This window comes from Glandiceps talaboti, chromosome 1 (assembly GCF_964340395.1).
Source record: "Glandiceps talaboti chromosome 1, keGlaTala1.1, whole genome shotgun sequence".
NCBI lineage: Eukaryota > Metazoa > Hemichordata > Enteropneusta > Spengelidae > Glandiceps > Glandiceps talaboti.
This window is the reverse complement of record NC_135549.1, coordinates 983037-1000380: the sequence shown is the minus strand read 5'-3', so window position 1 is coordinate 1000380 and position 17344 is coordinate 983037. Positions and strand designations below refer to the sequence as shown.

General features: G+C 36.7%; 1 protein-coding gene across 6 annotated transcripts in view; it reads right to left on the bottom strand.

Annotated features, from left to right (window-relative positions):
* LOC144439120 (uncharacterized) overlaps positions 1-17344 on the bottom strand; it is a 44334-nt gene that overhangs the window by 8428 nt on the left and 18562 nt on the right. For all 6 annotated transcript variants that reach the window (XM_078128397.1, XM_078128389.1, XM_078128424.1 and 3 more), the window contains exons 3-5: positions 12193-12668; positions 10821-10935; positions 4882-4963 (exon numbers count right to left, since the gene is read on the bottom strand). In XM_078128397.1, the coding sequence (XP_077984523.1) occupies positions 4882-4963; positions 10821-10935; positions 12193-12562 (567 nt within the window). In that variant the 5' untranslated portion in view covers positions 12563-12668. The remainder of the gene's footprint in view (positions 1-4881; positions 4964-10820; positions 10936-12192; positions 12669-17344) is intronic.

Here is a 17344-nt window from a genome sequence, read left to right as displayed (position 1 = left end):
ATATATATATATATATATATATATATATATATATATATATATATATATATATATATACTCGGTGAGTTTCAATCTGCTAAGACAGTGCTCTATACCGCAGTGGCAGAGCGTAATAGTTTTGGTAGTACTGGAACTCTTTCTTGGGTGTAACTCGGAGTTTCACGCATATTGCGATCATCAGACACAGTGTCTGATGATCGCAATATGCGTGAAACTCCGAGTTACATCCAAGAAAGAGTTCCAGTACTACCAAAACTATATATATATATATATATATATATATATATATATATATATATATATATATATATATATATATATATATATATATATATATATATATATATATATATAGTGTGTGTGTGTGTGTGTGAGTGTGTGTGTGTGTGTGTGTGTGTGTGTGTGTGTGTGTGTGTGTGTACATATATGACGGAAGGGATCTTTGTAAACTGTCCTCAACTTGTTATTATATGCCCTATGTACAAGGATAGACTATTCCAGTGATTTCAGTTAGCAGGTGTCAATATTTAATCTGAAAACACACAGACACAAAAACCAAGAAACACCCAAACACACACACACACACACACACACACACACACACACATATATAAATATATATTATATATATTATATATATATAATATATATACAACAGTTTATGTATAATTTTAGTGTCATTGGTTGTTATTCACTACTACCACCACAGTGTTTTGTGATCTAATTGAAGGCCAGAGACACTAAACACTAGACTGTGCACTACTGACATTACATGAACCACGGTCAATATCGCCGTTCCAGGACAACATCCAAATGTCTTTTTACCACATAATTATGTTACCCCCTAAATGTGACCTAATTTCATTTCTGCAAATGTGGCCCTCCCCGGGAACTAATTTGTAAAATCCGGCCCACCCACTGATTCCATCGGTCCTCCCCGCCTATAATTACTGAAGGCTCCCCATTAACGTTGTAGGTACCATATATGCTGTCCCATTGAATCAACAGAATAAACGTTTTGTCTTTTAGCTAAATCTTATTTTAGACTAGATTAATACAATAGATAGTGTAATCGTAAATTTATGTCTGTACCAAGAATGAATTAACCTTAAATTGAAGTGATAAATAGACTAATTACAATCGAATTCTAGATTTCACAGGTCATGAAAAATGGCGCATAAACTTGTTAGATATGTTACAAAAAATGAACAATAGTTACAGGGTAAAAATTCACAAGATGTCAGTCAAACGAAATATTACAACTTTTGATCAGCCATAATTTGGCTAATATTTACTTTAATCACCCGTATTTGTTAAATTCAACAAGGGAAATATCTCTCACACAGTCCAGTCGTATCTCAGATATTCCTTTCTCTTCATGACCATATGACCCTATGTTTCGCACCACATAAAATTCTTTTATTACCAGACTATGTATGTTTGGTGACATATGGCAGTACAGGTTAGGTACGTCTGACATAACCTTCAACTGATTTATATCCCACGTCTGACATAAACCTCAACTGATTTATATCACACGTTTGACATAAACCTCAATTTATTTATATCCCACGTCTGACATAAACCTCAATTGACATATCCCACGTCTGACATAAACCTCAACTGATTTATATCCCACATGTGACATAAACCTCAATTTATTTATATCCCACGTCTGACATAAACCTCAACTGATTTATATCCCACGTTTGACATAAACCTCAATTGACATATCCCACGTCTGACATAAACCTCAACTGATTTATATCCCACATGTGACATAAACCTCAATTTATTTATATCCCACGTCTGACATAAACCTCAACTGATTTATATCCCACGTTTGACATAAACCTCAATTGACATATCCCACGTCTGACATAAACCTCAACTGATTTATATCCCACGTTTGACATAAACCTCAATTGACATATCCCACGTCTGACATAAACCTCAACTGGTTTATATCCCACGTCTGACATAAACCTCAACTGATTTATATCCCACGTTTGACATAAACCTCAACTGATTTATATCCCACGTCTGACATAAACCTCAATTGACATATCCCACGTCTGACATAAACCTCAACTGATTTATATCCCACGTCTGACATAAACCTCAACTGGTTTATATCCCACGTCTGACATAAACCTCAACTGATTTATATCCCACGTCTGACATAAACCTCAACTGATTTATATCCCACGTCTGACATAAACCTCAACTGGTTTATATCCTACGTCTGACATAAACCTCAACTGATTTATATCCCACGTCTGACATAAACCTCAACTGGTTTATATCCTACGTCTGACATAAACCTCAACTGATTTATATCCCACGTTTGACATAAACTTCAATTTATTTATACCCAACGTCTGACATAAACCTCAACTGATCTATATCCCACGTCTGACATAAACCTCAATTGATTTATATCCCACGTCTAACATAAGCCTCAATTGATCTATATCCCACGTCTGACTTAAACCTCAACTGATTTATATCCCACGTCTGACTTAAATCTCAATTTATTTATATCCCACGTCTGACATAAACCTCAATTGATTTACATTCCACGTTTGACATAAACCTCAATTGACATATCCCACGTCTGACATAAACCTCAACTGATTTATATACCACGTCTGACATAAACCTCAATTGATTTATATCCCACGTCTGACATAAACCTCAACTGATTTATACCCCACGTCTGACATAAACCTCAATTGATTTATATCCCACGTCTGACATAAACCTCAACTGATTTATATCCCATGTCTGACATAAACCTCAACTGATTTATATCCCACGTCTGACATAAACCTCAATTGATTTATATCCCACGTCTGACATAAACCTCAATTGACATATCCCACGTCTGACATAAACCTCAACTGATTTATATCCCACGTTTGACATAAACCTCAATTGATTTATACCCAACGTCTGACATAAACCTCAACTGATTTATATCCCACGTCTGACATAAACCTCAATTGATTTATATCCCACGTCTAACATAAGCCTCAATTGATCTATATCCCACGTCTGACTTAAACCTCAACTGATTTATATCCCACGTCTGACTTAAATCTCAATTTATTTATATCCCACGTCTGACATAAACCTCAATTGATTTACATTCCACGTTTGACATAAACCTCAATTGACATATCCCACGTCTGACATAAACCTCAACTGATTTATATACCACGTCTGACTTAAATCTCAATTGATTTATATCCCACGTCTGACATAAACCTCAATTGATTTACATTCCACGTTTGACATAAACCTCAATTGACATATCCCACGTCTGACATAAACCTCAACTGATTTATATACCACGTCTGACTTAAATCTCAATTGATTTATATCCCACGTCTGACATAAACCTCAATTGATTTACATTCCACGTTTATATATAACCATAGCTGACATTTAAATTATTTAGAATGCACAAACATATGCAAACAAAGTATCACATACGAATATTCTATTAGATGTACCATATGGTGGTGTATTTATTTTAGATTCCAAAATGTGTGTACAGATCGTTGGATGGAGAGAGTCGTCAAAACCACAATACAAACAACATAATAGTGTTAATTCTGAATAAATTCGTATTAGTAGTTTCGTGTCTGTGGGGGTGTTTGATACCATCTGTTTTTTTTCATGTCATCGAAGAGAATCTATTTGATGTGGGTTTTCAATTTTACTTTCTGTTCGGTAGATAGAGCAAAGCACTTATGTTTACACTTAGTATACGGACATGTCGTTGTGCATTATGGACTGAGACACGTTTGATAATTACAATGTACGTGTATGCCTTTCTTAAATTAGACCCTTCTGCTATGTTAATAATACAAGCTAATAACTGTAATAAAAAAACGTGAAAAACATGAATTATATATGTACATGCATAAATACAGGGACACACACGCGCACACACGCACACAAACACAGACACAGACACACACACACACAGACAGACACAGACAGACAGACAGACAGACAGACAGACAGACACACACACACACACACACACACACACACACACACATTTATATTTCGTTAGTATAAAATCAGACCACTATAGTGGTCTGGGTATAATAACCTCGTGAGGTTGGCACATGAATATCTAGGAGGAGCATAAAATCATGAAAATATACTGTTGGAATCAAATAGAACATCAAATCAGGCAGTCAGTTTAACCTTGCCTGCAGGATTGACAATAGCTTGGTGGAAATGGTCGTTTAATTAATTCAGTCACCATTTCAAACAATTAAAGTTCACGGGAGACAGACTTCAATTGTGGTACGTACGTCACTACCACAGTATATTACCCTCCCTGGACCTTAAATAATTAGTTCTATTAATTCTACTACTTGTCCCCTGTTGAGATAGCCAAGACGTTCTTGATTCATTACAATAGTTTAATAATCCCCCATGTGGATCACAAAATAATTATATAGCTTTTTTAAAACAAAGTTCCTGTCACTGTATGGGTCGTGGTAAAACTATGGTAACAATGCAATCCCCATAGTCAATGTTACTATATTATCATTTCTCAGTTCCTAGCTGCATACAATTACCTTCTTTGCAGAATCACTTGTATAATATATATTAAGAGTTCAAACGATCGCGCAAAGAAAACAGTCGTATTCTATCATACGCGTTCATTTTGCGTTATAAGATATCAGAGGTGTCTCTACTGCCGTTTGGCATTTGGGCATTTCAATCAGTAAGCGTTTCCTCTCCTTTGTGTGGTATTTTAAAGTAATTTCTGTAAATACGATCATTTGGAGTTCCTGCGTTGTGTTATATATCAGAGTGATTGTGTAACCACGTTATACTTGTATAAAAACTTACCCGCAAAGCCTTCCTCATTTCTGCGACCTGTATAGGATAGCTCCTAGACTGTGGCAGGTAGTGCCTTTCCACTGCACGTTTTCTAGAGACATAAAGAAAACAGTGTCATTCACATCCTTTATTATATGTATATGTCCGCAACAATCAAATTAGCAGTACACAACATATGCTTTCATCATGTTGTATGTTTTCAGATATTAAAAATCCATCCAATATTATATTTTAATTTTAAAACTATATAATTTTGAGCAATTGACAATTAAGAAATGAGTTAATTCATCCTATTCTCGCAACAGACTGTAGTCGTCCCCCCATCACTAATATATATGGTACCACACTGTAGTCGTCTCCCCTATACTAGTAATATATGCGGTACAACACTGTAGTTGTCTCCCCATCACTAATATATGTCGTACAACACTGTAGTCGTCTCCCCGTCACTAATATATATGGTACAACACTGTAGTCGTCTCCCCTATACTAGTAATATATGTGGTACTACACTGCAGTTATCTCCCCTACCCTAATATACGTGGTACAACACTGTAGTCGTCTCCCCTATAGTAATATATGACGGTACTATACTGTAGGCGTCTTCCCTATAGTAATATATATTTTAAAAAATATGGCGGTACTATACTGTAGTCGTCATCCCCTATACTAGAAACATATGGCGGTACAACAATGTAGTTGTCTCCCCTACCCTAATATACGTGGTACAACACTGTAGTCGTCTCCCCTATAGTAATATATGTGGTACTATACTGTAGTCGTCTTCCCTATAGTAATATATGGCGGTACTACACTGTAGTCGTCTCCCCTATAGTAATATATGTGGTACTATACTGTAGTCGTCTTCCCTATAGTAATATATGGCGGTACTACACTGTAGTCGTCTCCCCTATAGTAATATATGGCGGTACTACACTGTAGGCGTCTTCCCTATAGTAATATACGTGGTACTACACTGTAGTCGTCTTCCCTATAGTTATATATGTGGTACTATACTGTAGTCGTCTTCCCTATAGTAATATATGGCGGTACTACACTGTAGTCGTCTTCCCTATAGTTATATATGGCGGTATTACACTGTAGGCGTCTTCCCTATAGTTATATATGTGGTACTATACTGTAGTCGTCTTCCCTATAGTAATATATGGCGGTACTATACTGTAGTCGTCTTCCCTATAGTAATATATGGCGGTACTACACTGTAGGCGTCTTCCCTATAGTAATATATGGCGGTACTACACTGTAGTCGTCTTCCCTATAGTAATATATGGCGGTACTACACTGTAGTCGTCTTCCCTATAGTTATATATGTGGTACTATACTGTAGTCGTCTTCCCTATAGTAATATATGGCGGTACTACACTGTAGTCGTCTTCCCTATAGTGATATATGGCGGTACTACACTGTAGTCGTCTTCCCTATAGTAATATATGTGGTACTACACTGTAGTCGTCTTCCCTATAGTTATATACGTGGTACAACACTGTAGTCGTCTTCCCTATAGTAATATATGGCGGTACTACACTGTAGGCGTCTTCCCTATAGTAATATATGGCGGTACTATACTGTAGTCGTCTTCCCTATAGTAATATATGGCGGTACTACACTGTAGTCGTCTTCCCTATAGTAATATATGGCGGTACTATACTGTAGTCGTCTTCCCTATAGTTACATATGGCGGTACTACACTGTAGTCGTCTTCCCTATAGTTATATATGTGGTACTATACTGTAGTCGTCTTCCCTATAGTTATATATGGCGGTACTACACTGTAGGCGTCTTCCCTATAGTAATATATGGCGGTACTATACTGTAGTCGTCTTCCCTATAATAATATATGGCGGTACTATACTGTAGTCGTTTTCCCTATAGTTATATATGGCGGTACTACACTGTAGGCGTCTTCCCTATAGTTATATATGGCGGCACTACACTGTAGTCGTCTTCCCTATAGTTATATATGGCGGTACTACACTGTAGTCGTCTTCCCTATAGTTATATATGTGGTACTATACTGTAGGCGTCTTCCCTATAGTAATATATGACGGTACTATACTGTAGTCGTCTTCCCTATAGTTATATATGGCGGTACTACACTGTAGTCGCCTTCCCTATAGTTATATATGGCGGTACTACACTGTAGTCGTCTTCCCTATAGTTACATATGGCGGTACTACACTGTAGTCGTCTTCCCTATAGTTATATATGGCGGTACTACACTGTAGTCATCTCCTCTATCACATTCTGTCTCCTATTTTGTCAAAATAAGATTTCGGCATATTGTCTTTAAGCTGTACGTTTTTCTTTGCTCATGAAAGCGCCCCTGTTTTATAGAGAACAGTTACTGTAAAAATTTACATTTGTACTCGTGCAAAATGAAACATTGTATATAAAGCTTTAAACGTGGATAAAGTATAACGAGCTTGTTTCATGAGCATTTACTATTCATTTGTGGTCTCAAAAATAAAATGTACTTTATATCAGGAAAGTGGCAACTATTAGGATTTGATGTCGAACTTGAATTCATGTCCAACTATGTGATGCATACGTATTATAAAGTGCAAACTTTATTCAAAGTTTTGAAAAATAGAGAAGTAACTATTTTCATACGAAGTTACGGTAGAATAACTCAAAGAAAATACAATAACACATCGTTTAAAAGGTGAGAACCCGTTAAAGAGACGATTAGTACAGAAAGGAGTTGTCACGTGATGGAAACAATTTTGCCATTGTATTACTGTGTAAATTGATATGGTTTTATACCTTTAACACGTGTGTTCCACGTGGCCCGGGAAATAGATAACAGAGTGACACGCAACACCCATATCAATGAAATACCAGAGTTGTATTTTCATAAAAATTACATGCATCGTTTCTATCGATCAGTTGTACTCAATATAACTGACGTTGAACTGAAAAACGTACCAAGCAAAAGAAAGTAAACCGTATAATAAATTGATATCCCACACGTGGTTCCAATTGATTCTTTAGATACAGTTAACCCCTTCAATCAGTTCAAACCACACATTATAACGATATGGCTGAGAGACGAATACATGAGGTTTGGAGATAATAACACCTAGTCATAGTTCGTAATAATTGATGAGAACCATCCGAAATAAACGACGTTTATAACATACCTTCTCATCAATTTCCAAGTTTAGAAAAAAGACAGAAATATAAATTCGAATCAATCAGGTAAGCATTTGGTTTTATATAAAATTTCATGACAAAAACTACTGTAACTGTCAGTAAATAAAGTTACTACTAAGTCGTTTAAAAGTTAGTAAGTAAGTTAGTAAGTTAGTAAGTTACTAAGTAAGTAGGCAAGTAGATACATTACTAAGCAAGTAGAAAGGTAAGTTAATAAGCCAGTAAGCCAATAGAAAGGTAAGTTGGTAAGCCAGTAAGCCAATAGAAAGGTAAGTTAGTAAGCCAGTCAGCCAATAGAAAGGTAAGTTGGTAAGCCAGTATGCAAATAAAAAAGGTAAGTTAATAAGCCAGTAAGCAAATAGAAAGGTAAGTTAATAAGCTAGTAAACCAATAGAAAGGTAAGTTAATAAGCCAGTCAGCCAATAGAAAGGTAAGTTAATAAGCCAGTAAGCCAATAGAAAGGTAAGTTAATAAGCCAGTAAACCAATAGAAAGGTAAGTTAATAAGCCAGTCAGCCAATAGAAAGGTAAGTTGGTAAACCAGTAAGCCAATAGAAAGGTAAGTTGGTAAGCCAGTAAACCAATAGCAAGGTAAGTTAATAAGCCAGTCAACCAATAGAAAGGTAAGTTGGTAAGCCAGTAAGACAATAGAAAGGTAAGTTGGTAAGCCAGTGAGCCAATAGAAAGGTAAGTTGGTAAGCCAGTAAGCAAGTATAATATGTAAGGGAGTTAGTGTGTAAGTTAGCAAACAAGTAACTATGTTCCTAAGCAAGTACGCGAGTAAGTTATATTTAGTAAGTAGGGAAGCAGACAAGTAAGTAAGGAAGCAAGTGTGGTAAGTGAGTAAGTGGGTAAGTAAGTACATAGGCAAGTAAGTATTTATATGAGTAAGTAAGCAGGCACCTAACTCATATATACTCAAGTAGGTAAGTGAGTTAGTAGATGAGTAACCAGGTATAAATGACAAGGAGATTATGCAGGTGAATAAAGGATACTATTACAAGACAGCTTTCTAGACATATTGACATAACTAATCAATGAACAGACAGTATGGCACACAATGGGAATAAACAAACAAACAAACAAACAAACAAACACATAAACAAACAAACAAACAAACAAACACATACGTGCTCCAAACTAAAACACATTACCAAGACAGATTCATGAATCAAAGTCAGTTATCACATCAATCGATGTATGTCGATCTCTGTGAAAGACGCTAAGTACATGTGAGTATATCTTGTAAGTCTGCCAGAATATATGCATCCAAACAATAGTAAATATGGATAAAAATAAGATATTTTATTAAATTTGCCATGGAAAAATATTAATCCTGAGACATAGGAGATTCCAAAAAAGGACTGAATTTGAATTAAAAAACTTACAGCAAATAAAAGTGAATTGTGGAAAATGTCTGAGGACTACTGCTGTAAATGTACTCTCTGAGTGACCAAAATGTTGCCAAGGTTACCAAAGATACAAAAGAATCACTTAAGGTCAAGGTTGGATTATATGGATTAGCTTACATGTAATATTCGTATGTGGACAGAACCAACAAATCAAAGCAAATGAAGCAGTGTTTATTTGGGTAAGTCTCTGTTCAGATATTGATAATGATATGACGTCATTAATACCGCGACCTCCCTTTATCATGACCTTTAAACAGCTATGTCAGCTGCTTTAAGGTTTACATGCACTTCCGTTATCCTAGGATTTCAACGCAATAGGCAGTGCGACATGAAATGAGACAATTGAATAATGTTCGTATGTTTGAGAGAGAGAGAGGGGGAGAGAGAGAGAGAGAGAGAGAGAGAGAGAGAGAGAGAGAGAGAGAGAGAGAGAGAGAGAGAGAGAGAGAGAGAGAGAGAGAGAGAGAGAGAGGAGAGGGAGGGAGGGAGGGAGAGAAAGCGTTCGAGCGAAAGAGAGAGAGAGAGAGAGAGCGAGAGAGAGAGAGAGAGTGTGTGTGTGTGTGTGTGTGTGTGTGTGTGTGTGTACTTACTATAGTATACCTGGTATAGTCTGGAAGGACAAACGCTACTACACTATTTCAGCTAACCTAACTCTCATTTTGATTGTTTTGCATTTTCTCTCGTCTCTTAGACTACTGATGGTCTTTAGAGCGGATAGTATTTCCCGGTCATCCCTTCAAAAAACTTGATATGTCGAATACACAACAATTAGACATTAAATCGCGATCAGGTCACATGATGAATCAGTAATAGGCGTCATCATGAGAGGTTTTATAGGGAAACAGATTCTATTCTATTCTAATTTATGTTAATATCTTACATAGGTGATGGGCGTGGCTTAAATACTGGCGTATTAAAGTCTATCTGTAAGCTTGGGGACGACCGAAATTCCAAAAAAAAAAAATCAAAATGGAACTTAGGATATCTTTTTAAAAATAGTGTGGCAGCAGTAGTCGTTCAAGATTGCAGGTAGGTTAGCATGAATGAATGAATGTGTGTGTGTGTGTGTGTGTGTGTGTGTGTGTGTGTGCGCGTGCGTGCGCGCGCGTGTATGTATGTGTGTGCGTGCGTCTGTGTGCGTGTGTGTGTGTGTGTGTGTGTGTGTGTGTCGAAAAAGCTATAAGGAAGAGACTGAAATCGGCAGCAAATGAGAGCAACACAATTCAGTCTATGTGACATTTAATAACAGAAAGCAATCGACTTGTCGGTCGAAGTCTACTTGTAAGCAGCACTGACAACGACATAGAGATTGTCCTCTCATACTGGTTTTCGCCGTTGGGATTAAAATGTCAAATCAACTTACCTACTGTGAATACGTTTTTCTATTGCAAAGCAAATAAGCCACAAACAGAGTAAAAGGCCTACAGCAGTGCATAGTCCTGCGATCACTGGTCCCAGTGCATCATCCGAACTCATTTCTAGGAAGAACACAATATACATTTATTTTGCAAATGTAATTAAATATCTTTTTTTCATATTTCATAGCAAGATTAGATTTATAGATTGCATCGACGGGGTGCCAAACTGCCATTTTCTGCATCTACGATGTCGGCCTGTCGCTGGTGAGGAGAGAATGCATCCATTGAGCGTATTTTGTGGCGTATATCATGGCAATGTTAAAATCATTTTGAATTTGTTCTCTCTTCAAAAATGACGGTACATCAGTTTACTTGTTGTTTAAAGTGAAATGAGGTTGGAGTTTTGTTGAACACAGTAACAGCATACTTTGTCTAGCGTTTATGTTTAGACACACTTGCACAAATATGGTTCGCCTAACAAATTAAGATTCCATCCTGTCATAGTTGTCATTTTTGCACGACCACACATTTTGATACGCACAGCTGTCAGATATTCACTTCAGTAACAGACACATGTCCAATGATACCAGGCACCAAGTAAACACTGGCAAATTGTCTACAACTTATTCTAAAGCGGTGATAACATGTTGGGTCAAACAAATCAAACATTATTTCTCTCGAACTCTTTGTCTCATAGAGTAGTTATGAGTTATACAATATTCATAAATTCACTCATTTCCCTTGGATATGTCATCTCGGATCTAATACGAACAGTTAAGAGAGTCGGTGGTTGTTTGTATAAACCTATTACTTAATATAAAGTAGATGTGAATATATATATATATATATATATATATATATATATATATATATATATATATATATATATATATATATATATATATATATATATATATATAATTAATCGTTGTGTATGTCATATAGTTAACACAGTTGAAGGTTGACAGTATAGTATTAAACATAACATAACGTGATTAGTTTGGTCTGCTTACTTTTGCTGTAAGTCATTTCAAAGTTAGTGTCACTAAAGTGTATGTGCATCTATTTAAAGCGTTTATTAATTTTAACTCGAAGAATCTATAACATTACCAGTTTGTGAGGAATGTCCATATTATAGATTTATTGCAGATTTTAATAGACCGTTTAGTTGACGACTGTTTCATGACCTACTGGTCACTACTACACTTGGTTGGCCTGTCAAATAAGCAAGACACCGATGCATCATATAACGAAATTAACAGAGCTGTCACCACACATGTAGAATAAATGTAATACTAACGTTACACGCAAAGTACATTCGACAGCATATATCATTGTAGGCCAACTCATTGAGGTTATAGACAACGTTCACATTACCTGTATTTGTCGAATTTGTAGAGGTACCATTTGTAGTCGAACAACATCTCATCGCATCAGTTGTCATAGAAACCTGAGTCCTAAAATGTAGTGTTGAATTATTTGCATACTTTATAGTAAAGTTCGATAAAGAAAGGCGTGCATCTGTTTCATTAGAAACCATTTCTGGGCTTATTGTAAAATTCTGTGGCACTGCGATGTCGTCCGAAAATAACCCTTCAGAGGTTCGTGCAATGAGCGGTGTGGTTGTAATATTTCCGACAGGAGGAGGCATCGTCATTACCACTTTGTTAGCTTCACTACCGTTGTATCGCAACTCTCCACTGGCGTACTCTTCAACCGCATAATTCACAATGGTCGTTGTATCCATAGTGTATAATATATATGGTATGTTATCCAAAGTTAGACGACCTGACTATCAGCACAGTGTAGCAGTACACTCTATAAAAAGTTGGTTATCCAGCCGTTGGATTTCACTGCCAAAGTACAGAGAGGTAAGATTAGAGAAGTAAATAACACTCTAGCTACACGTCCGAACAGGTCGCAATGTCGGTCGGAGGTTGTTAAGGTTCTCCCATAATGACATTATACTTAGTACACTTTATGGTGAGACTTTATAGGAGACATGAGAAGGAGATCGCTGTTGATACCACTGAGAAAAAAATGTATTCACGTGGTGACCTCTGTGTACCAATGATCATGGAATGGAGTGATCGACTAATAGAGTTGATAACACGGTCTTTAGATTAACTATCAAGGCGGGAATTGCCGGTAAAATGCCATCGCACACGGCTACCCCTTGACTACGCTACAGTAAAATGGAAATAAAACTCACATTGTCCTAGAGTGGTTTGATAAAAACAAGCTCATTTGCGTCATTGCGACGTGCGCTATCTGGCGCTAGTTCCGTCTTAAAGCCATAAAGAGAGTAAAGAGTTAAATCCAGCATGAATGACATTAAAGTGATCAATGGGGTAAAGATTAGGGGTATATATAGCCCACACATGATTACATACACACGCCGTGTCTTCCTGCACTTTTCGATGCCATCACATAAATAATCTGCTCAGTTTTTATAAAAACAAGTTAAACGAATGAACACTTTACCGTCTTCGAATAGACACGTTACGAAAACATTGTCTGCAAATAAACTCGCTGCGAATAAATCACCCAGTACCATCTAATATCACGAGTTCTCATTGATTGTCTGCCAACTCCGCGGATCTTTATGGATATGACGAGTTCTCATTGATTGTATGCCAACTCCGCGGATCTTTATGGATAAGACATCCATGCTTTAATCAACACTAATTTCGAAAGCCGAAAACAAGTCATTTTTTTGCATGTTAACAGTAAAGATAAACCACAAGGGAATGATACTGCATGGTAGAGGTGACAACAGCTCAAAACCATGTGACATCCACATTCTCTTCGAAACATCATAATTTGGTTGTCTGGCATACCGAGATGTGTAACCTATTATTAAATTCAAAATAATTCGGGGTAGACCATTCGATATCCTGGGGAGGGCTTGGAAGATTGGTGGAGAGTCATTATTTTTTTCCCACCTGCTTGCTTGAGAATTATTTATTTTTTATTACAAAAAGTCACTGACCCCTGTGAATAAAGTTTCATAGCATCTTGACAGTAAGCTGTAGAGGGAAAAGCTTTGAGACTGGGATATGTCCACCTCTTGTGTGAGTGTGTGTGAATGGGGGGGGGGTTCTTCTAAAGGCAATGTTTAGGCTATTCACAGATTCACAGACACTTTCAGACAATAATTTGCAAGCTTTACAAGACAGCTCTAACATGTAAAAAAGAAAAAACTACATAAGGTTGCAACATGTTTGAAATACAGTTTCATAGCATCTTGACACTAAGAGGTGGAGGAAAGAACTTTGATTTGAGACTGGAACATGTCTACCTCTTACGGGGGGGGGGGTTCTTGAGGGTCTCCCCCTAGAAGCCCTGGAGGTGTTTTACTTCTAAAGGCAATGTTTAGGCTATTCACAGACACTTTCAGACAATAATTTGCAAGCTCTAAAAGACAGCTCTAACATGTAAAAAGCAACTACGTAAGGTTGAAACATGTTTGAAATAAAGTTCCATAGCATCTTGACAGTAAGAGGTGGGGGAAAGAACTTTGACTTGAAACTGGAACATGTCTACCTCTTATGGGGGAGGGGGTTCTAGGGGGTCTCCCTCAAGGAGCCCTGGAGGTTTTTTACTTCTAAAGGCAATGTTTAGGCTATTCACAGACACTTTCCATGTTATAAAAGTGGGCCTGTAACATTGGTATAGGGGCATTGATATTGCATGTATAGTGAAGTTACTGATGTGTTAGTGCACTTTAGCAGGTGATCATACCTAGTGTACAATAGAAATTGAATTTGAGTTGTGGTGTCGATACATGTAGTGTCTGAAATAGGAAGTATATCATCTCTTCTGACAAATTCATACTGAAGAGAGTAGAACAATTTAGATTAAGATTTTTGATAAACTATCCAATTGTATGAAGATTACCATTACAAAACCTTCAAGTTCACTTTTGCCCCAAAGTGTAAGATAAGTGAAGCACTGATTGTGCAACAGCCAAACACTTACATGGCATGTTCTGTAACTAGTGTGGTAGCTATATAATACATGTATTATATGTATAAGTTTATGTATAGTTATGTTTGAACCCTTACATGAAGTAATATTTAAACCATCTATGAAAGAAACAGAGACAATAACAAATATATATATATATGTAACACAGGCTAACGAAACTGACTGGACCCTGACATGTGTTTGAAACTGTTTGTCATGATTTGACAAGTGTCCTGGTTGGAGAGGTACGAGCAGGTTGAACAGTATACTCGAACCTGTGCATCATTTCCAAGCCAAGACATTTGTTTTTCTAGCAGCAGTGGTCCATCTTTTTTTCATCACCCACTCATATCCGGATTTTTTTTCAAGCAAATCCATTTGGCATCTTTTTTTCCCCGAAATCCTTCAAGCCCCCCTCCCTCCCCCAGGATATCAAATGGTCCACCCCTTAGTTGGCACTGAAAGGCTGTTTTGAAACAATGGTATGTGATTACCACATTCGACGCTGGTCACTGTATTGCAAAACGTATCTGTGCTAAGACACGGGTGACTTGCGAGAACTAGTGTTCACAAAGTGTTTGCCGTTAATTTAAAAAGTTAATTTACTTTCCACATCAAATTGCGGACACAATCAAAGGCGATTTCATTAGTCTACAAGCTATTAGAAGCAACCGTGATAATGGTTTACTTAAATTATCGCTACGGCTGCGCTGTAGCATTATCAGTAGTAGCAACAAATTACTTTTTCGGGTCAAAGTTCAAATATTTGCAGACTTATTATTATGACTGATATCTCTGTTCTCGTTGTAAATATAACTTTGCTTATGGTGTAAATGAGTCGATACATGGTATTTTCAAATGAACTGATGATGATGATGATGATGATGATGATGATGATGATGATGATGATGACGATGATGATGATGACGACGATGATGACGACGACCACTACAACAACGATGATGAATGATGATGATTGTGTAAGCTATGAATGTATTTCAGTGTACAAAACCCGAAACGAATACTGCAGCATTTGTGAAAGTGTCTACACTATCAAATGGATGCCATAGAAACAGAAAAATCAAACTTGGTCCAGTCATCCAGGAAAATCAGTGTTATTGTTGATTATCCCCACGTGTATTCCTGGAGTAGAAACAAATTACTTGTACGTTTTATTCGACCGTGGCAATTTAGAAACGCATGTGAACATCTACTATCAATACATCAAATTTGAACTTTGAACTGTACGTCGCTCCGAAAATTCACCTTACCAATTTCAGCTGGTCATTACATGTATATTTGTGATACAGTCAATTCCTATCAAAAGTTATCTTGTGAGTATTTGATGTGATTTAATAGTTATGCACATGCATAGCAAAGTAATAGATGTTTTCCTGCATTTGAGACTATAGAATTGATATGCCATCTAAGACATTAATGGATGTGTACTGTTGGCATCATTATTCATTGCAGGTAGCCTTACTTGCGATATTTGCCACATTAATTATGCAAATAGGGTCCCAAAGCAAGCTACAATGGGAACTAATTTGTACCAGCCAAATCAATATGTATATATTTCTTACGTATCGAAATAAGCCGTGTATGTAATTCTTTGCATAGTCAGACGCTTTTCAGCCAATGTGCAAATGTAATTCAACTAATCAGAATGACTGACCAGGAAAATCCAGGAACCATTGGATGTGTTTTTCTACATGCAAACTATGACGATAATTAGCTAAAAGTTACAGGTACTGAAGCTGAATCGAATGGGTCCGTATCTATATCTACATTAAACTTAACAACATCTGTCAAACATTATATCAATATTTTAATCACACCGAAAAAAGAAAGTTAGAGGTTAGTAAATGGCGATACATTCCACATGTCGTCAAAATTGAATCACGCCTTTTCCGAAGGTGACATATTTGAGATATTCTGTCGTTTAAAAAATGAACCTACTGTCATGCAAATTTAAAGAACAGGACCTTCGACAATGATTACAAATATACATGTATGACGATCTACCTGTAAAAACTAGTTATTGTCTATAAACAGACATATTGAACCACATATATAAAGCGCCCATCGTCGTAGTTGTTTATGAGTTTGCATTTCATGTGTGTATCCTCCTGTCCATATGGTCAAAATGCTTATTTGCTCATCAGAAATGACCTCAATAAATGGTTCTATTGCTATTTCCCTAACGCTTTAGCTTGTATAAGGAAGGTGGAGCCATGCATGTGGCAGTATCTTGGATCCAAGTATTTGTTCAATGTCGTTGTCCTGTACACTCAATCTTCAGCTTCGCAAGTTCAATACACTTTGTTTGCATAATAGCATTGACTGGCCATGTATTCGATCGAATATCGGAAGTTATCGCATATACTTATGATTAAGTACGTTGTCTATTCCGAAGAATTTTAAGTTGACTCAACTAATAGCTGAGTAGTCCAAACCGAGAACGGTATTTTAAAAACATTAAACTTATCCATTCAGCTGTTATTATTCAAAGCACGATTTTGTCGGCTCTGCTATTTAGTTTATCCAAATATCACTTGCA